General features: G+C 49.3%; 1 protein-coding gene across 3 annotated transcripts in view; it reads right to left on the reverse strand.

Annotated features, from left to right (window-relative positions):
* The window catches only part of TBCD (tubulin folding cofactor D), a 2,437,462-nt gene that overhangs the window by 659,938 nt on the left and 1,749,864 nt on the right, over positions 1-27,660 (reverse strand). For all 3 annotated transcript variants that reach the window (XM_078654702.1, XM_078654704.1, XM_078654703.1), the window contains 2 exons: positions 8,853-8,971; positions 7,902-7,993 (listed from right to left, as the gene is read on the reverse strand). In XM_078654702.1, coding sequence (XP_078510828.1) covers positions 7,902-7,993; positions 8,853-8,971 — 211 coding nt within the window. The remainder of the gene's footprint in view (positions 1-7,901; positions 7,994-8,852; positions 8,972-27,660) is intronic.

Genomic DNA, 27,660 nt, shown 5'->3' on the forward strand with positions numbered 1-27,660 from the left:
GGACATCAAAGCACACCAGCCCTATAACTGGGGCAGCTCCAGAGCAGGACGGGAGTTGTATCTTGGAGTCGAGAGACGCAAAGAAGAACTCATCCTTGACGGACTACTGGCGCTGCCGTAGCTCTGTCTTGTGCACCTTCGTCTTGCCTGCTGGCGCTGCCGCGGCTTTGGGAACCACCCTATCCTTCATCGTCGTCGGGACCTGCTGGCGTGGCCGCGGACCGTTGTAACCACCACCTTCATCGGGACCTGCTGGCTCTGCCGCGGACCGTCGTCTTCCTTCATCCATCTCGGGACCGGCTGGCTCCGCCGCGGCCCGTTCATCTACACCCCCGAGCTCGAGGATTGAGAGCTATTGCCATCTTTTTAGTAACAAGACTGTCCCGCTACCCTCTTCCCAAACAGAGACCAGAATAGAGGGGACCCCTGAGTCCAGACCTCCTTGTACCATTCTACCGTACTTGAAGAATTCCCTATAAAGTATCGTTGAACTTTATCCTTGTGTGGTGTCCGTCTGTGGGGGGGAAGTTACTTGTCTGTACGATTCGCTGGAGACGGCTCTCCCCGGAGACCTCTCCCCTTATCCTCGGCCGACCCTCCCGGTCCGTCTAACAGAGGGCGATAGAGTGAGGGCGATAGAGTGAGGGCGATAGATAAGAGTGAGGGCGATAGATAAGAGTGAGGGCGATAGATAAGAGTGAGGCCGATAGATAAGAGTGAGGGCGATAGATAAGAGTGAGGGCGATAGAGTGAGGGCGATAGATAGATAGAGTGAGGGCGATAGATAGATAGAGTGAGGGCAATAGATAGATAGAGTGAGGGCGATAGATAGATAGAGTGAGGGCGATAGATAGATAGAGTGAGGGCGATAGATAGATAGAGTGAGGGCGATAGATAGATAGAGTGAGGGCGATAGATAGAGTAAGGACGATAGATAGAGTAAGGACGATAGATAGATAGAGTGAGGGCGATAGATAGAGTGAGGGCGATAGATAGAGTGAGGGCGATAGATAGAGTGAGGGCGATAGATAGAGTGAGGGCGATAGATAGAGTGAGGGCGATAGATAGATAGAGTGAGGGCGATAGATAGAGTGAGGGCGATAGATAGATAGAGTGAGGGCGATAGATAGAGTGAGGGCGATAGATAGATAGAGTGAGGGCGATAGATAGAGTGGAGCGATAGATAGAGTGAGGGCGATAGATAGAGTGAGGGCGATAGATAGAGTGAGGGCGATAGATAGAGCGAGGCCGGTAGATAGAGTGAGGGCGATAGAGGAAGGGCGACAGATAGCTAGAGTGAGGGCGATAGAGTGAGGGCGATAGAGTGAGGGCGATAGAGTGAGGGCGATAGAGTGAGGGCGATAGAGTGAGGGCGATAGAGTGAGGGCGATAGAGTGAGGGCGATAGAGTGAGGGCGATAGAGTGAGGGCGATAGAGTGAGGGCGATAGAGTGAGGGCGATAGAGTGAGGGCGATAGAGTGAGGGCGATAGAGTGAGGGCGATAGAGTGAGGGCGATAGAGTGAGGGCGATAGATAGATAGAGTGAGGGCGATAGATAGAGTGAGGGCGATAGATAGAGTGAGGGCGATAGATAGAGTGAGGGCGATAGAGTGAGGGCGATAGAGTGAGGGCGATAGAGTGAGGGCGATAGAGTGAGGGCGATAGAGTGAGGGCGATAGAGTGAGGGCGATAGAGTGAGGGCGATAGAGTGAGGGCGATAGAGTGAGGGCGATAGAGTGAGGGCGATAGAGTGAGGGCGATAGAGTGAGGGCGATAGAGTGAGGGCGATAGAGTGAGGGCGATAGAGTGAGGGCGATAGAGTGAGGGCGATAGAGTGAGGGCGATAGAGTGAGGGCGATAGAGTGAGGGCGATAGAGTGAGGGCGATAGAGTGAGGGCGATAGAGTGAGGGCGATAGAGTGAGGGCGATAGAGTGAGGGCGATAGAGTGAGGGCGATAGAGTGAGGGCGATAGAGTGAGGGCGATAGAGTGAGGGCGATAGAGTGAGGGCGATAGAGTGAGGGCGATAGAGTGAGGGCGATAGAGTGAGGGCGATAGAGTGAGGGCGATAGAGTGAGGGCGATAGAGTGAGGGCGATAAGAGTGAGGGCGATAAGAGTGAGGGCGATAAGAGTGAGGGCGATAAGAGTGAGGGCGATAAGAGTGAGGGCGATAAGAGTGAGGGCGATAAGAGTGAGGGCGATAAGAGTGAGGGCGATAAGAGTGAGGGCGATAGATAGAGCGCGGTAGATAGAGCGCGGTAGATAGATAGAGTGAGGGCGATAGAGTGAGTGAGGGCAATAGATAGATAGAGTGAGGGCAATAGATAGATAGAGTGAGGGCGATAGATAGAGTGAGGGCGATAGATAGAGTGAGGGCGATAGATAGATAGAGTGAGGGCGATAGATAGATAGAGTGAGGGCGATAGATAGAGTGAGGGCGATAGATAGAGTGAGGGCGATAGATAGAGTGAGGGCGATAGATAGATAGAGTGAGGGCGATAGATAGATAGAGTGAGGGCGATAGATAGATAGAGTGAGGGCGATAGATAGAGTGAGGGCGATAGATAGAGTGAGTGAGGGCGATAGATAGAGTGAGTGAGGGCGATAGATAGAGTGAGTGAGGGCGATAGATAGAGTGAGTGAGGGCGATAGATAGAGTGAGTGAGGGCGATAGATAGAGTGAGTGAGGGCGATAGATAGAGTGAGTGAGGGCGATAGATAGAGTGAGTGAGGGCGATAGATAGAGTGAGGGCGATAGATAGAGTGAGGGCGATAGATAGAGTGAGGGCGATAGATAGAGTGAGGGCGATAGATAGAGTGAGGGCGATAGATAGAGTGAGGGCGATAGATAGAGTGAGGGCGATAGATAGTGTGAGGGCGATAGATAGTGTGAGGGCGATAGATAGTGTGAGGGCGATAGAGTGAGGGCGATAGAGTGAGGGCGATAGAGTGAGGGCGATAGAGTGAGGGCGATAGAGTGAGGGCGATAGAGTGAGGGCGATAGAGTGAGGGCGATAGAGTGAGGGCGATAGAGTGAGGGCGATAGAGTGAGGGCGATAGAGTGAGGGCGATAGAGTGAGGGCGATAGAGTGAGGGCGATAGAGTGAGGGCGATAGAGTGAGGGCGATAGAGTGAGGGCGATAGAGTGAGGGCGATAGAGTGAGGGCGATAGAGTGAGGGCGATAGAGTGAGGGCGATAGAGTGAGGGCGATAGAGTGAGGGCGATAGAGTGAGGGCGATAGAGTGAGGGCGATAGAGTGAGGGCGATAGAGTGAGGGCGATAGAGTGAGGGCGATAGAGTGAGGGCGATAGATAGATAGAGTGAGGGCGATAGATAGATAGAGTGAGGGCGATAGATAGATAGAGTGAGGGCGATAGATAGATAGAGTGAGGGCGATAGATAGATAGATAGAGTGAGGGCGATAGATAGATAGATAGAGTGAGGGCGATAGATAGATAGAGTGAGGGCGATAGATAGAGTGAGGGCGATAGATAGAGTGAGGGCGATAGATAGAGTGAGGGCGATAGATAGAGTGAGGGCGATAGATAGAGTGAGGGCGATAGAGGAAGGGCGACAGATAGCTAGAGTGAGGGCGATAGCTAGAGTGAGGGCGATAGAGTGAGGGCGATAGAGTGAGGGCGATAGAGTGAGGGCGATAGAGTGAGGGCGATAGAGTGAGGGCGATAGAGTGAGGGCGATAGAGTGAGGGCGATAGAGTGAGGGCGATAGAGTGAGGGCGATAGATAGAGTGAGGGTGATAGATAGATAGAGTGAGGGTGATAGATAGATAGAGTGAGGGCGATAGATAGAGTAAGGACGATAGATAGATAGAGTGAGGGTGATAGATAGAGTGAGGGTGATAGAGGAAGGGCGATAGATAGAGTGAGGGCGATAGATAGAGTGAGGGCGATAGATAGAGTGAGGGCGATAGATAGAGTGAGGGCGATAGACAGGGTCATTATGTGGCGTGTAATTATGTGGCACTGAGTGGTATTTGGAGTGTATGTTGTGTATAGCGCAGTGTAAATATGTAGCATATATTTATGTGACACTCAGTGGTATTTGGAGTGTATTTTGCATTAAGTGAAGTGTAAATATGTGGCATGTAATTATGTGGCACTGAGTGGTATTTGAGGTGTATGTTGCGTTGAGCGCAGTGTAAAACCAGAGAAGAGCTAAAGCAGTTTCACCTGTGAGGTGGGAAGAGATAAAAACAAAGTGAACAGTTGTGCCGAAATCTAAACAAAAAAGTCATATCTATTTATGTCCAACATTCACCTATCTAAGTGTAAGCACCACAATGTGGATAGTCACTTTGAAAACCGATGTCCCACTCGAAGTAAGTAGTCTGTAGAGAGGGAAAGTGATACAGAAACTGGTGATCACGCGACGCTCATGTCTGATCACCCAATGTCGAGTTGTCAACCCTCCATAGAAAGTAAGGCAAAATCTTAAAATCAAACTGACGGAAACCTTCAGATGGTTAGAAAAACGTTCAGAAAAAAGGTAGCAAGAAAGCGTCTACGGAGATGTGATCCAATAGTAGCGTCCCATAAAGACTCGTGTGGACACTCAGTACTCCCTCGCAAATGGAAGTTGTTGAAAGTTACTGGTGTATGCTGGAGAATAAGAAACATTCCTTAAAACATATCGCTTGTGTCATCAAAAAATTTGTGCAACAGATTCTCAGTATCAGCATGAGCCTCAAAGTACATAAACTGTATGATAACAATGCCCATACTAAGGGTTAGCTAGTCCATAATTACCCCAACAGACACATCGCAAAACCTGCAGAGACACCTTAATTCTTTAAATATGTACATAGGCAGAATTCCCACTTTTTTTAAAGCAAAAAAAGGGTTGTGTCCAACACCAAGCAAAGACTATGGAGAGCCCAAAAAATCTAAACAGAAGACCAAAAGTTAAGATGATCTTGCGTCTAAAAACGAGTATGTTGTGTTCAAGTTAGTCTGTAAATAACCCGAATAGTATCAAACAAAGTGGGGAAAACTGACAAATGCATGCAGTCCCTTCCAGAGCCGTTACCCACTGCTAAGACATGTCCCGGGACGTACCCGTGTTTGGTTTACATGTCGGAAAACGAAGTGCAGAGAAGAGACTGAAGAGTGTCAGTCAAATTTCCTGTTTCGGTCCCGTTCCCATTTTAAGTACGAAACTAGGGTGGGCCTATGACAAGCCTCCGTGTGATGAGTAGGCATTACTAGACAAACGCGAAGGCCCTTGTTATGTCACTTTTATAACTATACATGGGCCGCCAAAACTTTATTGGACACCCAGTTTGTAAACGGGGGCAGGAGCTACATCATGGTATGCCGTTACGTGATTCACTAAAACTTTATTCGACGTACTTTCGTATACAAATAAAAGGAGACTAGAAATACTGCTGCTTCCTCTTCCGGTTTAAAGGAATTTCAAAGTTCACTGAAAACTTTATTCAGCAAACATTCACATGCTGCCAAGTGCAGGCCAGAAATTCAAGCCACCCTTTACACCATATCCCAGACATAAGTAATCATCCAAGAACAGAGAGAAGTAGTCAAAAACCCATATAAGTATAAGGGACTGAAGTCCTAATCCAGCACCATAAAAGAAAAGAACAAGTCAGGTATTGAGAAACTCACCGCCGCAGCCCGGCTTGGGCAGGAAGCCAGGCAACCTGTGTTGGGACGGTGGCGGGGCCGCAAAAAGACAGGAAGAAGACGAGAGCCTACTCCGCGCTGCGGCGCCTGTGAAGTCAGCGTGCTAGCGGGGCTCCCGTGCTCGTGGAGAGCCCCGCCTGCTGCCGAGACTGACCCGCTGCCGAGGGAGAGAGGGACATGCGGAAAGAGCCCGGTGAGTGGGGGGAGGGGGAGGGAGGGATGTGTGCACGTGTGTCTGTGTGTGTGTGCGCGTGTGTCTGTGTGTGCGCATGTGTCTGTGTGTGGGTGCGCGCGTGTGCCTGTGTGTGTGTGTGCGCGTGTGTCTGTGTGTGTGCGCGTGTGTCTGTGTGTGTGCGCGTGTGTCTGAGTGTGTGTGTGTGTGCGTCCTGATCCATTGTTGACTGTGAACATCATGCCGGAATCGGAGCACGTGTTCACGCGCGCGACCTGATCCAATTCCGGCATGCTGCGCGTGCCCATCTCCTGTCTCCTGGGAAGCAGAGTCGACAGCTATAGGTCTCACAGGCGAGGCAGCGCTTTCGCGCTGTAATTGCCAGGTGCGAGACCTAAATCTTATTAAAGGTGCTTAAATTATTACAATAACGTGGCAACTTCCAGCACATATGCATCTTACTTGCCAGTTTAATGGCTCCCATTCTCCTTCTGCCCCAGGCAGGTACCCTGTATGGCGTTCTGTCACCATCCAGTGAGTAGGTCGTGCAAGTCATTGCCACAGCCAATCTAACCACCTCTTGCAACTCTTCACCGAAAAAGTATCCATGCAAAAAAAGCTTAACACCCCAGCACAGGTCAATCCTCCTCACAAGTCTCTCATAGTTCCCCACCCCTCTTCTCCATGATGGCAACTAACCCCTAGGCCTAAAGGTAGGCCATAACTTGAATAGTGTGTTTAATGGCCCGGGGGCCAGAAAATAAAAAGGGGCTCATTTAAGATCAATTCATGGGACCTCTTGAATACTTCCGGACCACATTCCCATCTCAGACCCATGCTACAGTACACACCAGTAGAATTATATAACATAACATTAAAAATAACTACAGAATGCAAATAAACTATTAATTACACCCAGACTGTCATTAGTTGAAGCTGTAGGCTCCAAGGCATTTCCATCATGGAAACAAGCATCCTAGGTGTGGGGTGGCGTAGTGTGCAAAAGAAAGATGGATTAAACCCAGATCTCTTGTCTGGGGGTGAGTGGTTGAAAAGTTTCAGCCTTCTGTCCATCATCATCTTGTGTTTGCTATGTTCGCCCTAATTGGTCATGGGTATGCCCAGATGTGGGTCCCTTGCTCACCGTGACACTGGAGTCAAGCTAGACTGACTGATGAGGGGTGAAACCCCGAAACTGGTCCCAAGATGCTTGTTCCTGGTCCCGGGAGGACCTGGCCTGGCAGCTCCGGCTGGACTGTTCCCATGAGGAGCAGGGTCAAGACTGATTTGCATATGGCTGGATCCAAACTGGGATGGGTTAGTAAGCAAAAGAAAGAGGGATTAAAAAAAGATCTCGATTTGGGGTCAGTGGTTGAAAAAGTTTCCGCACTCTGTCCATTATCTTGTTGTGTTTGCTATGTTGTATGTCATGCCTAGCCTAAGGGGGGGACCCATGACATAGGGGGTGGGAAGGCAGGGCTGGCAGTGATGACAAAATGCTGTACCTGGCACAATGGGGGTCATTTTGACATATGGAGGAACCCATAGCATATTTTGAAAAAAATGTGGTTAACTCTTGCAAAGCATCAAGATTTACTGGCTTGGCATACCATGAAAACGTAATGAGTACACTTCGGACTCTAGGACTTTTTAGAACATTTTTCTGAAAATTGTACTTGGATTGTCAGACGGTTACATGAAATCGTGCAAACTATTCAACAGTCAATACCCTAGGTTAAGACATGCCACTGATAGGGGCAGGTCCTTCAGTTTCCATTCTCATCCAAGTGTAATATGTGACGGGTATTCCAGTGATGCGGATAAGTAATCCATAATCTTGCATTAGGAATACTCAAATCCGAATCAGGCTAGATTGGAGCCCGAGTCCTACTGGTGATGCAAAGGAAAAAGGTCTGGCGCATCTTAACTGAACTTTCAGTATAAGCCTAGCTTCAACCAGAACCAGCATGATCACAAAATAAACTGAATAGCAATGACCGTATTAACATTGTGATTTTTGCTCAATACAGCGTAAATATTATGCAGGAATGCACTAAATGGGACATACTTTGCAATGGCTTTTAGTCCATCTCGTCGAGCTTCAGCAAAGCTCAGGTCCCTGGAAGAAATGCTAGTAACTTTTAGAAGACCGTCCAAGACCTGAAAGCAGAAAAAAACACTTAGTGGTTCTGTTTGAAAGCGTAACTGAGCGCATATTTATTTTTAAGATCGTGCTTAATATTACAGTTAACTTCTTGCCACAATATCAGTACTTAACTAGATAAATTGCAGAAGAAAAACGCTTTTCCTGTTACTTATGTTAGCTGACATGACATTACACCCCATGGACAATCTGTGTCAAAGAGAAGGGGTATGTATCTATTTTTGCTATAATATTGTGGCTATAACGTCAACTAACTGATAATCGTGAAAGATAGATAGTATATGTAGGGTAAAGAGGTTTACTATACCTAACTTCTCATACATGCATAGTCAAGGTACGTAGATGTGGAGTAATCAATAGTGAATCTGAAGTTAGCTATATTTACTAACAAGAAGCACAGTTAAAGTGCCCCTTAAAAGTACTGAAATGTAATAGCTACGCTTAGGTAACCTAAGCATCACTCGTGCACGTGGCAATTATTGATTAAGACCTTATACGCGACACCACTTAGACATGCTAAAGGACAGCATTGGTGGCCTATTAAATTACATTTTCGTTGACATGACTAATGATATCGCTGATGACATCATCTATGATAGTGTTGTTGACATCAAACTGTTTATTGAAATAAAAAAACAGGAAAAAAGGGGGCCTATTGCTGTATGCACCAGGGGTTGATTGGCTGTGGAGGAATGGGCAACCCCCTGCACACTCTGTACAAGGCCTATCAGATAATAAATACATAATAGAAGGTAAAGAAGGTGCATTCCACGATTTTTAGAAAGGGACAGTAACATCTCTAATCGCAAACGACTGACTCTAGGTCTTCATAAAATAAGGCAGACAAAAGCTTACCTGTTTAAGTTTGCCTTTGAGCATGAAATTTGGAAAGGATCCCAGGGCCAGTGAAAAACCACAACGAACCATCTCTTCAGTGCTCTGAAGCTCAGAAATGTATTGACTCACTAACTCATCTATAAAGTAAACACAAAAAACAGAACCAGCTAGATCAGACGACAATTTTTATATAACTCAGGTTTCATCGTGTTCAACAAAAGAGATGGAGAAGAGAGGAAACAAAAGTAGAGGTTGACTTCATCAAAAAACAAGATACCTTCAGCTAGAATGGTTCTGACCAATACCTTTTCCCTTTCAGATTATTCACCTGTCCTATTTGAAATGCTGTCATTATCAAGGTTAAGAATCTAGAAAAAAGTCAAAAATATGCAGCCAGCACTGAAACGTCAAACGACGCATCACAGAAAAAAAAAAATCTTTTCAGACTTAGAAATGTGCCCAGAGCATAATGTCACCACGGCCTGAGTATGGAAGGACAAAATGAGGCCATATAAATATCACATTTTGGCATGTGCCTTGAGGAACAAATCAGTACCACCCACGAGCTAGTAGCCTGTTAGTTAACAAGAGGCAACGAACAGTCAAATGGTAGTAACAAACTAGTTACATTCCTTCAGTAACTACCTTTCTGGTGGATACTCAATCTAACCTCCTATTACTCACTGTGTCAATTTAGGCGTAAGAATGGATTTGGAAACTTTAAAGCAGACCTTAATGTGCACCGATAGGTGGAACTGTGCCGCTCAGCATGCATGTCGTTCTGCTCTGGAAGTGACACAGAGCCCATCGGCTGATTGACATAACCAGTGTGCAGATCTCTAGAGTGGGACCTTTTTAGATAGAAGAATACACATCACAGGATGGGGAGGTAGGAGAATTGGTGAAGAATCTGCACTTTAAAATAGAGTATCCACCAGAAATGTCATTACCTAAGGTAAGTAACCTGATCTTCTGATGGATACTTCTAACCACAGGTTCTTCATCTTCTGAATAGATACTACATCAGTACCTCCGAAGGTGGTGGGTCTGCACTGGCTCATACTAAAGAACAAGTTACTTACCTTCGGTAACGCTTTTTCTGGTAGATACAGTATCTGCCTGTGGATTCCTCACCTTATGAATATCCCCCTTGCGTCAGCAACATTCGGAAATTCTTTTCGTAGCTACGCGCCGACGTGGACTTGGACGTCATAGAGACACGGCATCGCTCGCGACTCCGCTGACGTCACCGACGCCCATAATAGGCCCACGCCGGCGTGATGACATCAGTTCCGCCCTTTTTTCCGTGCCTTCGAGGCACACGGATGGACCAATGACAGTATATATATATATATATATTATACACAGTACACAATAGTCAAGGTAACACACACAGTGTGAAGCAAATGTAAGTAAACATTCGAAATAACACATTTACCTTGACCATAAAATAAATACAATACAGTTACTCTGGTATAGAAGAGTGGACAACGGGGAGGCGGGTGGGTCAGTGAGGAATCCACAGGCAGATACTGTATCTACCAGAAAAAGCGTTACCAAAGGTAAGTAACTTGTTCTTCTGGTAGATACATCTGCCAGTGGATTCCTCACCTTTTGAATAGATTCCCAGAGCAGTCCCCACTCCCAGAGGAGGGAGTCCACTCTTCTATACCAGAAAATCCTGGAGGACAGAACGTGCAAAGTGGCCGTCCCTCCTCACCTCGGTATCCAAGCAGTAATGCTTCGCGAAAGTGTGGAGGGAGGACCAAGTTGAGGCCCTACAAATATTCTCTACAGGAACTCCTCTAGACAAAGCTGAGGTTGATGACTTAGCTCTTGTAGAATGAGCCCTTATACCCCCTGGAGGTTCCTTACCGGCCACAGAGTAGCAGATCTTTATACAAAGGATGATCCATCTTGGAAGAGTTCTTTTATGTACCGCTCTTCCTTTTTTGCAGCCAGCAAACCCAATGAAGAGCTGGTCATCCACTCGACAGTCTTTAGTTCTGTCCAGGTTAAAGCTCACCGCCCTCCTAGGGTCCAGACGGTGTAACCTCTCCTCCTCCTTGGAAGGGTGTGGTGGAGGATAAAAGGTAGGGAGGGTAATGGATTGTCCTAGGTGGAAGGGAGTCACCACCTTAGGGAGAAAAGCAGCCCTGGTCCTAAGAACCATTCGTTCAGCATGAATGGTCAAGAATGGGGGCTTGGAACTAAGAGCTTGAAGCTCACTTACCCTCCTTGCCGAGGTAATTGCAACCAAGAAGACTGTCTTAAAAGTCAAAAGCCTCACAGGACACTTGTGTAAGGGCTCAAAGGGAGCACCCATCAAGTATGTTAAGACAAGATTTAAGTCCCATTGAGGCACAATAAAGGGAGTAGGAGGGAATTTATTAGTGAGACCCTTCAAAAATCTTAAAACTACAGGAGATTTGAAAAGAGACGGCTGGTCCGGCAAACATAGAAACGCCGACAAAGTCGAGAGATAACCCTAGACTGGGGCAACAGCAAGCCCTTGCTGCGCCAAAGAGAGAGCAAACTGGAGAATATCAGCTAAATGGTCTTTCAAAGGGTCTACAGATAGCTGAAAGAATGACATCCACCACATCGTGCTGGAGAGAAAAAGAGTTCAGGTTGCCCCGTTCAATCTCCAAGCATGAAGGTGTAATGTCTGGAGGTGGGGGTGTAGAACCTGCCCCTCCATCTGAGAGAGGAGGTCTGCCCTGAGAGGGAGACGGAGCAGCGGGTGAGAGGAGAGGTGGAGAAGATCCGTGTACCACACCCTTCTTGGCCAATCCGGGGCGACCAATATGACTTGGGCCCGGTCTTGGCGAATCTTCCTCAGAACACCGAGGAATCAAAGGTATGGGAGGAAACGCGTAAAGGAGTTGTCTTCCCCAACTCAACTGAAACGCGTCCCCCAAGGCTCCTTGCATCGGATACTGGAGACTGCAAAAAGACGGGCAGTGAGCATTCTCGTGAGTGGCGAACAGGTCCACCCGAGGAGTTCCCCACATCTGAAAGATGTCGTGAACTACCTCTGGATGGAGCCTCCACTCGTGGTCGGCCGAGAACTGCCAACTGAGAGTGTCCGCACGAACGTTCAGAACCCCGGCCAGATGATTTGCCATCAGACAAATCTGATGGTCCTGAACCCAGGACCAGAGTCGCAGAGCCTCCCTGCTGAGACACTGCGACCCCACTCCTCCCTGCTTGTTGATATACCACATCGCGGTCGTGTTGTTCGTCAGGACTTGGACTGACCGACCGCGAAGGGAAGGGAGGAAGGCCTTGAGCACCAAACGTATCGCCCGCAATTCCAGAAGGTTGATATGAAGCAACATTTCCTCTGGAGACCAAAGATCCTTGACCTCCAGATCCCCCAGATGAGCACCCCACCCTAGAGTGGATGCATCCGTTATTACTGTGGCCACCGGAGGAGGCAGATGAAAAGGCTTCCCCTGAGATAGGTTGCCTTCCACGCCCCACCAAGTCAGATTCGCTGCATCTTCTCTTTAGATCCTCACTGACTCCCTGAGATCTCCGTTGTGCTGATACCACTGCCTGCGGAGGCACCACTGGAGTGCTCTCATGTGCCAGCGTGCATGGTTGACCAACAGAATGCATGAAGCCATCAGACCGAGCAGGCGAAGGACCTTCAGGACTGGCACGACCGCTCCATTGTAAAATAAAGGAATCATTTCCTGAATGTCGCGAATCCTTTGAGGAGGAGGGAATGCACGACATACAGTTGTGTCCAGTACAGCACCTATGAACAGGATGCGCTGGGAGGGAACCAGGTGAGACTTGGGTACATTTATCGAAAAACCCAACCTGTACAACAACTGGGTTGTCTCTTGCAGATGATGGAGCACTCTCTCTGATGACTCTGCTTTGATCAGCCAGTCGTCCAAATAGGGGAATACTGGAATCCCCGACCTTCGGAGATGAGCTGCCACCACCGCCATCACCTTGGTAAAGACTCGAGGCGCAGTAGTAATTCCAAAAGGAAGGGCCGCAAACTGATAGTGTTGCGACTCCACCGTAAAACGGAGATACTTCCTGTGCGACTGGGATGTGAAAATACGCATCCTGCAAGTCGAGCGACACCATCCAGTCTTTTTCCAGCAGCGCTTGAAGAACCTGAGCAAGGGTGAGCATCTTTAATTTCTCTTGTTTCAGATAGAGATTCGAGATCCAGGATTGGACGAAGTCTGCCATCCTTCTTGGGAATCAGGAAATACCGGGAGTAGCATCCCTGACCCCCTTTCCTGCTCTGGGACCACCTCTATCGCACCCTTTCTTAATAGAGTCTGCACTTCCTCCTGTAGAAGTAACAGATGGCGCAGTTAAGTCCAAAGCTCTCCCGCTCCAGTGTGGGGTCCCCCAGGGCTCCTCCCTGAGCCCCACACTTTTTAACGTTTACATGTCTCCCCTAGAAGACATTATAACCCCATTCGGCATAAAAACAGTTATGTATGCCGATGATACCCAACTGGTAGTGTCCATCAACCAGTCGAGTAAAAGCCTGGACAACCTGGCAGTTTGTCTCGAGAACATCTCCCATTGGATGTGCGAATTGCGCCTTAAATTAAACGGTGAGAATTCGAGATCCTTCTCTTGGGAAACCCACGCAAACTTCCCCCATCCCTCTTATGGCCAAGCTGCATGGGATCACCTCCCACCCCCAAACCAGAAGTCAAAAGCCTTGGTATCTGGTTGGACCAAGACCTTAATTTTAAAGCCCAGGCCAGAAAAAACACAGGCACTTGCTTCGGCCTTATTCAAACAGCACAGAAAATCCTCCACTTAATCCCCTTCCAATCCAGGCAATTGCTCATGCAGGGCCTGGTGAACTTCAGATTGGACTACGGAAACGCCCTTTATCTAGGGGCCCCCGCATCGGTCATTCACAGACTGCAATGCGCCCAAAACGCCGCTGCCAGACTCTCAACAGGGACCAAATCTAGATGTTCAGCCAAACCAGCCCTCAAAAGCCTACACTGGCTGCCGATTAGGGAAAGGATCACCTTTAAGACTCTTTGCATTTCACACAAAATAATGCATGGCAGAGGTCTGCCGATTCTGAGCTCCCTTGTCAAACCCCATCAGTCTAACAGGCAACTCAGATCAGACTCCCTCTCCTTGGCCAGCGTCCCCAGAATACAAAAGGCCCGCTCTGGGGGGCGACTATTCTCCTACAATGCCCCAAAGCTGTGGAACTCCCTTCCACTCTCCATCCGAAGAGAACACAACCTACTTGCCTTTCGTAGGCAACTAAAAACATGGCTCTTCCCATAATACTTCACCCCCTCGTCCCCCCTCCAGAACCATAGGTTGACTGACAGCGCTGGGACGCCCTAGTGTAGCTACGCGCTTTACAAATCTGTATCCAAATCCAAATCCAGATGTTCCTCCGTGCAAAAACCTTGGCAAGGAGGGTAATTGGGAGGAAATTCCCGAAAGGGAAGGGCATACCCATTTTCTATGAGATTGAGAACCCAAAGATCTGATGTTAACGATTCCCAATCCCGTAGAAAGTGGGTAAGCCGACCCCCCCACCGGACCCGCATGATCCTGAATGGCGGATCTAGGGCTGCTTTTCTGTGGCTGGGGGGTTGGAGGAGGTGGAGGAGGAAGAGGCCTGACTTCCACGAGGACGAGCTCTTTGCTTTCCCCTGTAAGACCTGTACAAGGGATTCTGCTGCTGCTGCTGTTGTTGTTGCTGCTGCTGACTTTGTCGATAATTGCGAAAGGAAGAGCGTCCAAAACCTCTGAATCTCCTGGCCGAAGAACCTCTGATCTTGAGACCTAAAGATTTGGCAGTAGCTCTACTGTCCTTAAACCTCTCTAAGGCAGTATCGGCCTTTCTGCCAAAGAGACCAACACCATTGAATGGCAGATCCATTAAAGCCGCTTGGACATCTGCGGAAAAGTCTGATGATTTAAGCCAAGCCGGTCTTCTCGTGGCAACCGTAGTGCCCATGAAGCGAGCCACAGAATCAGCAGTGTCCAATCCGCTTTGTATTACTAGGCGTGCCGCTGCTTGAGCGTCAGACAAAACTTCCTCAAAATCACTCCTACTTCCATCAGGGATCTTAGGAGCCAAAGAACGCATAGAATCCATAAGTGCGTGCACATATCTCCCCATGAGACAAGTGGCATTAGTGGACTTCAATGCCATACTTGCCGAGGAGAAAGTCTTTTTGGCCACCTGATCCTGTTTCTTGGCCTCCTTATCCCCAGGCACTTGGGGAAACGCACTCAAAGACTTCTTTGAACATGCTGCCTGAATGACCAAGCTCTCAGGAGAAGGATGAGATGTTAAAAAGGCAGGGTCTTCTGGTGCAACCCTGTATCGTGTTTGCCACACTTTTGTTAGAGGCTTTTTCCACACCTCCATAATAGGCTCTGTTAAAGCCTCATTAAACGGAAGCAACGGTTCCACCACCGAACTAGGCGAGTGTAGGACCTCAGTTAGAAGATTAGACTTAGACTCAACTGTTGGCAAAGTCAAATTAAGAAGTCCCGCAGCCTTCCTCATTACTATATGATAAGGCTGGACGTCCTTTGAAGGCGCATCAGAACCTGATGGTAAACTTCCATTCCGGGGAAAAATCCAGGCCACTAGCATCTGCTAGGTCTTCAAAGTAGTCTTCATCTAGTTCACCTTCCTCCACATCAGGATGAGAGTCAACATATCTCTGCTCCTCCAAAAGGCGTTGTGCCTCCCTCCTGGACCTCTCCTTAACACGCCTCTCCACTGGATCCACCATCGACTCCGACGGAGCCGGAACCGACGTCGGTACCGAATCCGATGGCCCAGTGGGTTGTACTCGAGGTCGACTTGGAGCGGGTGACTCCGGGACCGGCGTCGACGACTTCGGCGGAGCCGTGTATTGCCATGGCGACGTCGGGTCGGCATAAACGGCATAAATGGAGCCGGGGCAGAGGAATGTGGCACCCCCAAATTAAAGGCCAGTGGACCCATGGGACCCGAAGGTGCTCCAGAGGGGTACCAAGCCCTCGAAAAGACGCCATACATAGCGTTCAAAAACGCTGATGGGTCTTGGCCTGGGGCAGGAAAAGGTGGCTGAACACCCTCAGGCTGGACTTGAGGTGGGAACGAATCCGGCTCCTCCACAGGCACAGATTCCCCTTCCACCGGAACTACTTCTTCCTCTCGGGCCGGGGACGGCGCCGGAGACGGATTGGAAGCCGGAGTCGGCGACTGCACCTGCGACTCCGAAGGCGAAACCTCACCTTCCTGATTCGAAGTTTCCTGCGGAGGGATCACCTTCGATCGAACCTTCTTAGGCGACTTCGATCTCGAGTCCGACTCCTTACCCGAGTGACGTCGGGACTCATGTCTCCTCTTCTTATGCTTCTTTCTTGATTTTGAAGCATGTTCTGTAGAGGACTTCGAGGTCGACTCCTCTCGAGATCTGGATCTTGACTTCGACCTCGCCCTTCTCGTACGAGATCGTGAAGACTTCCTACCTTTGTCAGCCTTCAACTTCGCCACCAGGAGCTTGGTTTCTCTTTCCCTCAGGGCCTTCGGGTTCATCTTTCGACAAGATGAACAACCATCCACATCATGGTCAGAGCTTAAGCACCATAAGCAGTCCTCGTGTGGGTCCGTGATGGACATAATTTTCCTGCATTCCCTGCAGGGCTTGAAGCCAGTCTTCCTTGACGACATTGTCACGAAACAAAGAAGCAGAAAGACCAAGGAAATAGCAACAAAGTCACTAGAAAGTTACTAAGATTCCCCGAAACTGTTAGGGTCGACGACGCGAAAAAAGGGAACTGATGTCATCACGCCGGCGTGGGCCTATTATGGGCGTCGGTGACGTCAGCGGAGTCGCGAGCGATGCCGTGTCTCTATGACGTCCAAGTCCACGTCGGTGCGTAGCTACGAAAAGAATTTCCGAATGTTGCTGACGCAAGGGGGATATTCACAAGGTGAGGAATCCACTGGCAGATGTATCTATCAGAACAGTTCTTTGGGACTGAATGGGCAAATGCCCCTCTCGACGAAACTGGCTGTCGAGGCAGTAGTGCTTCATGAACGATTTTACTGATGCCCATGTCGCTGCCTGACAAATATTCAGGAAAAGAATGCCATGGAAGCAGCTTTGGCCCTGGTACAATGAGCCCATTAGCCTTCTGCAGGATGCTATTTAGCCAGTGCGTACAATGCAAACAAATGATGGACGGAATGCTGAATAAATCATGCATTCACCCCAGTCAAGAGATCTGGGTTAAATCCATCGTTCTTTTGCTCATCATGCCACCCCAGTTTAGACCCAGCCATATGCAAATCAGTCTTGACCCTGTACACCTCATGGGAACAGTCCAGACCGAACTGCAAAGCCAGGTCCTCCCTGGACCAGAAACAAGCATCTTGGGACCGGTTTATGGGTATTACCCTTCATCAGCCGGGCTAGCTTGAATCGAGTGGCAAAGAGAGCAAGGGACCCACGTCTGGGCATACCCATCCCACTTAGGGCGAAAAGTTTTACAGCAAACAAATGATGGACGGAATGCAGAAAATGCAAACATTCTACCCCAGTCAAAAGATCGGCATTATATCCATCGTTCTTCCGCCCACTAAGCCACCCCAGTTTGGACCAATCCATATGCATTTGTTTGCTGTAACACTTTTTAAAAGTGGCATTTCTGAAACAGTAATGTTAACTCCAGCGACACCATTAAGGAGGATTTATAATTACCATCACAAACATAAAAAAGCTACTCCTCTCTGAGCAGGAATTACAGCTTAAAAGTATATTAAGGAATTCCCAATGCTGGCCTATCAGAGGTGCAGGCCTCACAGTAGTGAAAAACGAAATACGCTGTTTCCAGGACGTGCAAACATAGAGGTACATGTCCTACCTTTTACGTACATAGCACCCTACCCTAAGGGTTACATAGGGCCTACCTTAGGAGTGACTTGTATGTAATAAAAGGGGAGTTTAAAGAATGGCAAGTAGTTTTAAATGCCAAGTCAAAGTGGCAGTAAACTGCACACACAGACACTGCAGTGGCAGGCCTGGGACAGGTTTGAAAGGCTACTTCTGTGGTAGGACAATCAGTGCTGCAGCCCACTAGTAGCATTTGACGTACAGGCCCTGGGTATATGGTACACCAACTAACAAGAGACCTATCATTACAAAAAATACGTCAATCAGGTATACACCAATGTCATCAAGTTTAGGGGAGAAGCATAAGCACTTTAGCACTAGTTAGCCGTCGTAAAGTGCTAAGTGTCCTAAGGCCAACAAAAAGAATCAGCAAAAACAGGGGGTCCGGTCTAACAAGGATAAATCTCCTTAGGCAAGGACTTGGGGTCAGACCTTAGAACTACCCTGTCTTTTGGATCCAGAATATAAGATTCCTAGAATGAGTGCTTTCAATTCACTAATTCATCTGAATGAAGTTATTGTGACAAGAAATGCTACCTTACAGGTGATATTCTGGACCGGGCAGGAATGTAGGGGTTTGTAAGAGGGTCCCATAAGCCTATTAGGGACTACATTGAAATTTCAAACGGTCTGGTGGCACCCTTGGAGGGTGGAGGGGACGATTCTTTTAAGGCCTTCCATTAAAGCTTTAATGACTGGTGAGCAGAAAATGGAAGTGTGTGCTCTGTTTTGCACATTAGCTGCTATGGCTATACTATGGCTGGTAAGTGAAGTTGTATGCTAGTTTTTGTGAAAATGTTGATGAGACCTGCTCACCAGGTCTGCAAGGTTATTGTCCACCCCCAGTAGATTCTCTGCCATCCGGTGGATACCTTCAAGGGATTTATTTATAGTATTCGATTTTATTGCTTTAGTGTATACTCAAGTGAAAAGAGTTATTCATAAACTTGCCTATAGATTTCATTTCAAAAACTTAAAGAAAAATTGTCAGTTCAGTATATAAGATAGGAACCCATGACCCAATAACAACAGGGAAAGATATACAAAAGACACAGGTGTATATAAAAATAATGTTATCTTTTAAAGTTCATCAAGGGTACTACAAAATTAGACACACAAAGTAACAAGAGGAAAGCAAATGCAATTATTCAATCCTTCAATGTCACAATTATATGCACTTTTTCTATCATGAATTATTTTCCAGAAAGAAGGGTTAAAGTCGACGTTTCGGTCTCTAACCATTCGTCCATGAGACCATCTTCAGGACTATCATGTATAAAACAGTTGACCCCTGAAAAATACTTAGAGTGATCCAAAGGTCAAACACAATTTTTGTTGAACACGTCTAGATATAGGCAAGAGCAGTTTTTGTTCTGTAACTTTTATTTTAAATGGGCGATCGCCACAAAATAAGGATATTTAAATTCTGGCGCTTCGCGCACGGTGTTTCTCAATTTACTATCCACGGAGACTTCTCAATCATAAAAGTTCAATCTACTGTATCATCATATTCGAGGAGAGTTAGCGATCTTTCGTCGGATCTGCATCCAAAGATCGCTAACTCTCCTCGTATACGATGCGCGTGTACTCACCTGAGAAACCGCGAATACTTTTCCCCTGTAGGAACCCATGTTATGAGATTTTGGGCCTAAAAATGTTTTGTGTTGAACTGATGTTTGCATGAACAGAAAGTAATTCTGCTTTGACTTAAGAATTGTCATACTTACCGGTAAGTGACCAATCCTAGTGCATGGTATCTTGGCATACCACCTCAAGTACTCATACTAACTAAAAACTAATCCAAGAGTAATGAAAAGTAATTTCTATGCAAATTAAACTTTCCTTTTTTTTGGTTTTTTAAATAATCTTTATTATGCATTTTATGACAAAAACACCCCACCCACCTCATACCCTGCGGTCAGGGTAGAATGTCATTAAACCATGCAAAATCATTTTGATACATCGGTTGGAAAGAAAGCATAGTAAAATCAGCAGTTACAAAACATGATTCTTAATAACCCATTATTTAAAGTGCTTTTTTTATATAAACAATAGTTCTGTCGGGTAAAACGAGTAATTCAAGCTTTCAAAATTAAATTCGTACAATGATTTGTAAGCTGCAATGTTAATTGCTCTGTATAGACCAAATGCAAATCTAAAACACAAGGTAGGGTATAAACAAGTTATTTTATGAATTCAGTTGCATTCATAAGTACCCTGTTTCAATATACACATTACAAATTAAGTACCCGACAGACCTATTGTTTAAATAAAAAAAGCTTTGCCCAGGTTCTGAGGGATACTGGGTTGCCCCATATTAACTTACATTATTTAAAGTGCAGCGTGTGGAATAAATATAATGACGGGACAGAGATTAATAATAATTGACTGAGGTAAAAGCCTACAATAGAACTACACTAGATGTAAACATCAGACCATTCTTCAAGGTGCAAATGTGCAAAGATAAATATAATTGCAAGGTTAACAGTAATGAGTATTGTTAGACCTGGCACCCTTGGCGTGGGTCTCCCGGCCATCTCTTCCTTAAGCATCCCACGTGTATGACCCATTCTTCAGGCTGGACTCGTTTATGCTCAAAGCAGTAGCCCCACCCATGCGAGGCCTCCTAATAATAAGCTAACATCTGACTTCCCAGAATCATATATGAAGTAGTAGAAACTCCAGAGTAGCGCCCCTGATCTTCAGGGTTCATAAGACATTCTTGTGGAGAAGAACTGTAGAAATCCTCAGTTTAGAAATAGCCCTTTTTGTTGAAATTATTTTTATTGGCATTTTGAAACAACGCGATACAATGTTACATATAGACACAAGATAAGTTAGGCACCGTAGTATGGCCACAGAAATATGCGAGAGTACATCTTTAACACAGGAGCAGCCTGTTTCACAAATCAAAGTATGGGCGTTTAACCAAAATTGAAGTTTTAACGTTCTATTCTGTATCAGAGCTAGTGCTGTCTGTATCAGAAGGTGGGTCGCAAATGTTCCCTCTATATTTATTCCACGCCCCCCAGACCCTACTCCATTTCTTGGGACAACCTCTATTCCGAAATACTGCCCGTTCTGCAATCATCGCAGCGTCCATATCTTGCCTCCAGGCCGATATTGAAGGCGACACCCCCCCTCCCCACCTCTGCGCTATATTTTGTTTCGCTACCATCATACCCAGTGTCATCCAGGTCTGCCCATATCGTGTGAGATCGTTGGGTTCCCAAATGTTCAAAAGGCAGCGCTTGGGGTCAGGCAGTATGGAGAGTCCCTCAGATTGAGACATGGTGCGCATCACTTGAACCCAGTATTGTGCAATGTGGGGGCATTCCCATATCGTGTGGTAGAAGCTACCTATTTCCCCACATCCCCTCAGGCAGTATGGGTGCGCTATCCTTTTCATCTTGTGTAGTGCATCCCTCGTGTAGTATGATCTGTGAAGTATACGGAGTTGTACCAGGCGAAGACGCGAGGGGACCCCTATTTCTTTCGGAGACGAAGTTGCCTCCTGCCACTCCGACTCATCGACGTCACCACAGTCGTGCGTCCATTTCTCCCGCAGGGCCTCTAGAGGGTCAGGTAAGTTGTTTACCAGTTTCCTATAGGTTAGAGATGTCGCCTTTGAAGGCATAAAGTCAGTCAGAAGCCTGTCTTCTAGCGGGGACGCCTCTGGGATATCCGTTCCGGACTTGAACGCTGTTGTCAACGCATGTCGCACCTGTGTGTACCTAAAACGTTCTGTCAGCGCCAAGTCATATTGTTGTTGCAGTGCCTCGAAAGGTAGCACCTGCCCCTTCTGCCACAGGTCTCCAATGGTCGAGATGCCGATAGCATCCCAACGGTCGAAGCCCTTGGAATGCCTCAGCCGTCCCAGCTGTTTTATGTCCCACAACGGGGTCAGCTGCGTCAGCACACCCTGCCATTTCAACCTGCTCATCGCCGCATGCCACACTGTGAGCGTGTGACGTAGTGGGCCGATCTTTGTGGTGACTAATGTTTTATCGTACAGGGGGGCCAGCATACCAGAGAACCCCAACTGTGCCCTGTCTGCCTTTAGAGCTGGTTCTGACTGGGGGAGATGAAGCCATTGGTTGATGACCTTCAACTGCGACGCCCAATAGTAAAGGTTGACGTCTGGGAGCGCTATGCCTCCGTCATACCAGCCGCGCGCGAGCTTGGCTTGCGCTATACGGGCAACTTTAGTGCCCCATAGTAGCACCGTGACGTGCGCTGCAATGGTTTTGAAGTACGCAGGGAGGACAGGGTAGGGTGTGTTTTCTAGAACGTAGAGGAAGCGGGGCAGGGCCATCATTTTGAACAGGGCCGCTTTACCCAGCAGCGTCAGCGGCAGTGATGCCCAGTGTCGGATGTCACGCTTGAGGCGGGCAAGAGGGGCTGTAGATTGCATGAATGGTAAGCAGCAGGGTCAGCTGTAACGTATATCCCTAAGTATTTAAACCCGGCATCAGAGATCCGCAGCGGGCAGGTGTCCGGCAAGCGCGGTGCGGGACCGTGCAGTATGTACATGGTGGACATGGACCAGTTGATCGAATAGCCGGAAGCTCATCCGTATGCCGTGCAAACATCTAGTAGTGTGTTAATCGAGCGCTTGGGAGAGGTGAGATATATTAAAACATCGTCGGCGTAGAGGGAAATTTTATCTTCCCAGTCATCCGTCCAGCGGATACCACTGATCGTGGGCTCCCACCTTATCCATTCGGCCAGAGGTTCAAGGACCATGGCAAATAACAATGGGGATAGTGGGCAGCCCTGGCGCGTGCCTCTAAACAACGGAAAGTCTGCCGAGATGTGGCCATTAGCGGCTACATGCGCCATCGGTCTTGCATAGAGCAGACGGATCCAGGAACAGAACTTTGGGCCGAAACCAAAGTGACGTAGTACTGCAAATAGAAAGGGCCAGTGGACCGTGTCAAACGCCATATGGGCGTCGAGGGATAATATCACCGCTGGTTCTAATAGATACTGCGCGCGCGCCAGTGCACCGTGTACTCTGCGTAAGTTAAGCGCTGTGTTCCTGCCCGGCATGAAGCCGGATTGGTCTTGATGTATGAGTTTGGGCAGATGGGACGTGAGGCGTTGTGCCAACAGTTTCGCGAGTATTTTAGCCTCTGCGTTAATGAGTGAAATCGGGCGGTAAGACGTACAGAGGTCCGCTGGTTTCCCTGGTTTTAGGATTGCTACAATCGTGGCCGTGCGTTGATCTAACGGGAGTTCCCCTGCCTCTAAGCTTTCCACGAACATACGCAGCAAGTGTGGTGCAAGCGTGTCCGCCTGTTGCTTGTATAAGTCAACTGGTATTCCATTAGGTCCCAGTGCCTTACCCGTCTGCAGGGCTTTAATCGCCAGTTGTACCTCATCGGTCGTTAAGTCTGCGTCCACGGCCTGAGTCTCTTCCTCTGTCAGCGATGGCATTTTGAGATCTCTAATGTAGGCGTATGCCTCGTCCCCCGAGATCGTGGACGCCGACGCGTACACCGTTTCGTAGTGACGAGCTAGCGCGTGTACTATTGTATTGGGATCTCTAATTGGGTCCCCTCCCCCTATCGCCAGTTGTGCTATCCACCTGTCTCGTCTGTCACGTCTGTCCAGCCAAGCCAGCAACTTGCCTGCTTTGACGCCCATCTCGTAAACTTTGTGTCGCGTGGCAGACAGTTGCAGCTTGACTTCCTGTGTCAGGTGTGTTTTATAACGCTGTTGTGCTATTTGCAAAGTGTGCGCTGTAATGGGGTTTGGGTCTGCCGCATGCCTCGCCTCTGCCCCAGCCACTGCCGTTTCCAGAGCTAACAGTTCCGCTCGCCCCTCCCGCCTAAGCGCTGTAATGGAGACTATAGCACGCCCCCGAATCACTGTTTTGTAGGCCTCCCACAGGGTGGCAGCTGAGGACACCGAACCCGCGTTGTCCCGGAAGTACTGTTTGGTGCCCACCCTCAGCTCCTTCCTGATCTTAGGATTGTGGAGGTATGCAGCGCGGATTGGATAAATCCGACGCCGTGTGGGCTGGTGATGTGCGTAGGTAAGCAGTAGTGGAGAGTGATCGGAAATACCGCGCGGCCTTATTTCTACCTTGGACACAGTTCCAGGACCACCCGGTGAGCTAAGGAAATAGTCAAGCCTGGTGAGAGTATTGTGGACGCTGGAGTGATATGTGTACTGCTGGTCCCGGGGGTTGTATTTCCTCCAGAGGTCTTCCAGTCCCATAGCAGTCAGGAAGCCCTCCAGTCGTGTTGTGCCAGCTGGAGCCAATTTCGGGGGGACCCTATCCAGTAGGCTATCAGCTACCAAGTTAAAATCGCCCCCGAGAAGCAAATCTCCTTCAGGGAGCCCAAGTATGAAAGTGCTAAGATCAGATAGGGCCATGGCCTGTAATGCAGGTGGGATGTAGACGGAGACGATGTTAATGGGTTTTCCCTCCCACTGTGCGTGTATAGCGGCAAATCTACCTGCCGTATCTGACCTAGCAGACTGTATGAGGAGGGGGAATTGTTTTTTCACTAGAACGCCGACTCCCCTGGACCCAGAGGTGAACTCGGAGTGGGCCACCATCTTAAAACCCCATCTGTCCATGGCTTTTGTGGCCGTGCCAGTGAGAGGCGTCTCCTGTAGGACGATCACTGCAGCCCCTTCCCTTTTAATGCTTTTCAGGACCAGACCCCGCTTGATTCTGTCCCCCAGGCCCCGGACATTCCAGGAGAGTATTGATAGAGAAGGCGTCATACTAGCCCCATCTCCCCGCGGAACTGTGTGTGCGTCAACCCCCATCATCAGTGTGGCAACTCGACAAATAATCGTTTCTGTGGTTCCAAACATTATGTCTCTCAGTGTAATTCGGTGTATCGCAGTAACAGAAAACATAACGAACAACATAAAACTTACCCCCATTCCCTCCCCCCTCCCTGCCTCCCTGCTTCGCGGACTCCAAACTGCCTGCCACCCCAACTCAGCAGAGTGCTTACGATCCCCGTCAAAAAACAACGTTGCTTACAAGAGCATAGGGGGGGTGAAAGTCCAAGGAGGACCAAGTAGCCCCTAACAGTTCCAGAGTCCCAGCTCATTTGTAAAGTCTCAGTAGCATAACAAGGAAGGTGAACATCAGTAGGACAATGTTCGGTTCACCGGTTATAGTTCACAGCAAAAAATTAGAGGTACTTCCCTTAAGGCAGCAGGAGTCATTCCCCAGAGTCTGCAGCCGGGTCGGGCTCGGCCTTCTCCTCCTGTCCGGTCATGTCAGGCTCGTCGGTTTGTCCCTGCCTTCTGCGCCTGCTGTTCTGTCTGCCAGAGCCCTCCGCCGGTCTCCATCCCTCGAGCCAGTCGTGTGCCTCCTCCGGCGTATCAAAGAACCAAGTTTTTTATCAGCCACCACCCTGAGGCGCGCCGGGAAGAGCATGGAATAAGGCAACTCACGAGATCTCAACGTTTTCTTCACCTCGATGAAACTTCTCCGTTTCGCCGCCACCGCCGTCGTATAGTCTGGGAAAATTAACACATCTGAGTTCTGTATCCGTATGGGCGGCGCGATCCTCGCCGTTTGTAGGATGGCATCGCAATCCCTAAAGTTGAATATGCGCGCTATAACAGGTCGCGGACGTGCCCCGGTACGTGGACGTCCCCCCGGGACCCTGTGCGCCCGCTCCACCGAGAAGAACTTGGAGAGGCCTTTCGGTTGCAGCACATTCTTCACGAGGTCTTCCACATACAGGTCCATGGCAGGCCCCCCTTCCGATTCCGGCAGACCAATAAGGCAGATATTATTGCGCCTGGAGCGCCCTTCCTGGTCGTCCATTTTGTCCGATAGGAATTTGTTGTCATCCTCCAATTGCGCCACCCTTTTCAGCAGTGATGCCGTGTCTGAGGTGAGGGTCGTAGTGACCTGTTCCACCGCTGAAACCCTCGATGACATCTTTTGTAGGTCCGTCCGCAGAAGTGTGACATCCGTCGAGATTGAACCAACCGTGGTTTGGACCTGAGTCAGGGCCGCCATGATGTCCTTCAGTGTTATGGCGGGGACCGCGCCGCCCTCTGCGCCCTTAGTGCTGGTCCGTTTTTGCTCCGTCAGCGGGGGACAGTCTTTGGCGTAGGCGAATTTTTCCAACTTGCTCTGTTGGGTCCCACGATTGCCTCTGCCGCTCATTATGGGTCAACGAGGGGGCGCCGCCTCGGGACACACTGGCGCAGGTGAAGGGGTGCACCGTGGTATGGGTCAGGGCTCCAGGCAAGGAAATCAGGCCTCACTCTTCCCAAGTTGTCAAGGTGCCCCTCGGGGACACCAGTCCCAGGCTTCTCCAACGGTCGAATAGGCACTTCTTATCAGGGGGGGGGCCCTCAATCAGGCGTGGGCTATGGCCGCCGGCGTGGGAGCAAAAGTGTTCTCTGCTCGTGCGTGTCACAGCAAGCCGTCGAGGGCGCGGGTCTGGCCGGTGCTGGTCCCGGAGCTAAGGACGGTCTCTCGGCCTCTTGATCACAGGCCCTCCGGCGAAGGGGACCAGCTACCCTGCTCGTGTGCTCGCTGGAGGGGCGAAGCGGGCGGGAGGGGAGGGCAGTCGGGAAACCACTCACCCGCCTCCAGGCGTCTCAGCTCCGCCTCGCGCCCCCGCTCTGGTACAGTCACCGGCGCTCTTCCGGCAGTCCTCTCAAATTTAGGCCGGTGCTACTGGCGCGGGTGTAGGCCGCGGGCTCCCGCACGACGCAGCTCCGGGCTCCAGTGTCGTAGCAAGCTCGGAGTGTGACCGCTGCGTGACGATTCACCTTCGTTACAAGGTCCTACAGTCTGGGCTGCTTCAAAGCCGGATAACTGGCCGGATTAATGCTGGGCTACGGTCTCACCCTCGGAGCCTCACTAGAACGCGGCCATCTTGGTTAATCGCCGGCCACGCCCCCCAGAAATAGCCCTTTTTAAGACCACTGACTCCTTATCCTCAAACCGTACTTCGGGCCATGAGAAACGTTGAGGCCTAAAACACCATGCCAGGTTGTCTCCCCAGCCTGGTGTTAGCCGGCAGCTTCTAAGTGAGAGGGGTGGAGTAGTTTCTGTCGAGCGTCCTGCCTCCCATGGGGCCGGCCCCACTCCCTGCTGGCCGTCTGACGACCCTGCCGCCGACTTTCAAAGGAACAAGGTGCCATCTGGCAGGAAGCCCAAACAATCAGGACAGGGGCACCAGGGAACCCCCTGCCAGATCAAAGCACTTCAAAGACATCAGGCACTATAACTAGAGGTCCCTTTTCTGCTACAGATTAGATGACTTTTGGAACCAGAGAGCCCTGCTGACTTGGGCGCAGCTCGTTCGACTCGTACCTCCAGTACGCAACGAATCCTGCATCTTGAGCCCTGCTGACTTTGTCGCGGCTCGTTCGACCTGTACCTCCAGTAAGCAACGTATCCTGCATCTCGAGTCCAGCTGACTGTGTCGCGGCTCGACCCGTACTAGAGTACGCATCGTAACCTGTATCTCGAGCCCAGCTGACTGTGTCGCGGCTCGACCCGTACACAAGTACGCATCGTATCCTGCATCTTAAGTCCAGCTAAGACCAACGCGGCTCGTGAAGAGCGAGCCAGACATCAGGTACGCCTCGTACCAAACAGCCCAGCAGAATTGCAACGCAGCTCGTGGAGAGCGAGCCGGACGTGAGGTACGCCTCGTACCAAACTGCCCAGCAGAATTGCAACGCGGCTCGTGGAGAGCGAGCCAGACGTCAGGTACGACTCGTCCCCAACAGCCCAACCGAATTGCAATGCGGCTCGTAGAGAGCGAGCCAGACGTCAGGTACGCCTCGTACCCAACAGCCCAGCAGAATTGCAACACGGGTCGTGGCCAGCGAGCCGGACGTTAGGTACGTCTCGTACCCAACAGCCCAGCAGAATTGCAACGCGGCTCGTGGAC

The sequence above is a fragment of the Lissotriton helveticus genome, chromosome 7 (genome assembly GCF_964261635.1).
Source record: "Lissotriton helveticus chromosome 7, aLisHel1.1, whole genome shotgun sequence".
NCBI lineage: Eukaryota > Metazoa > Chordata > Amphibia > Caudata > Salamandridae > Lissotriton > Lissotriton helveticus.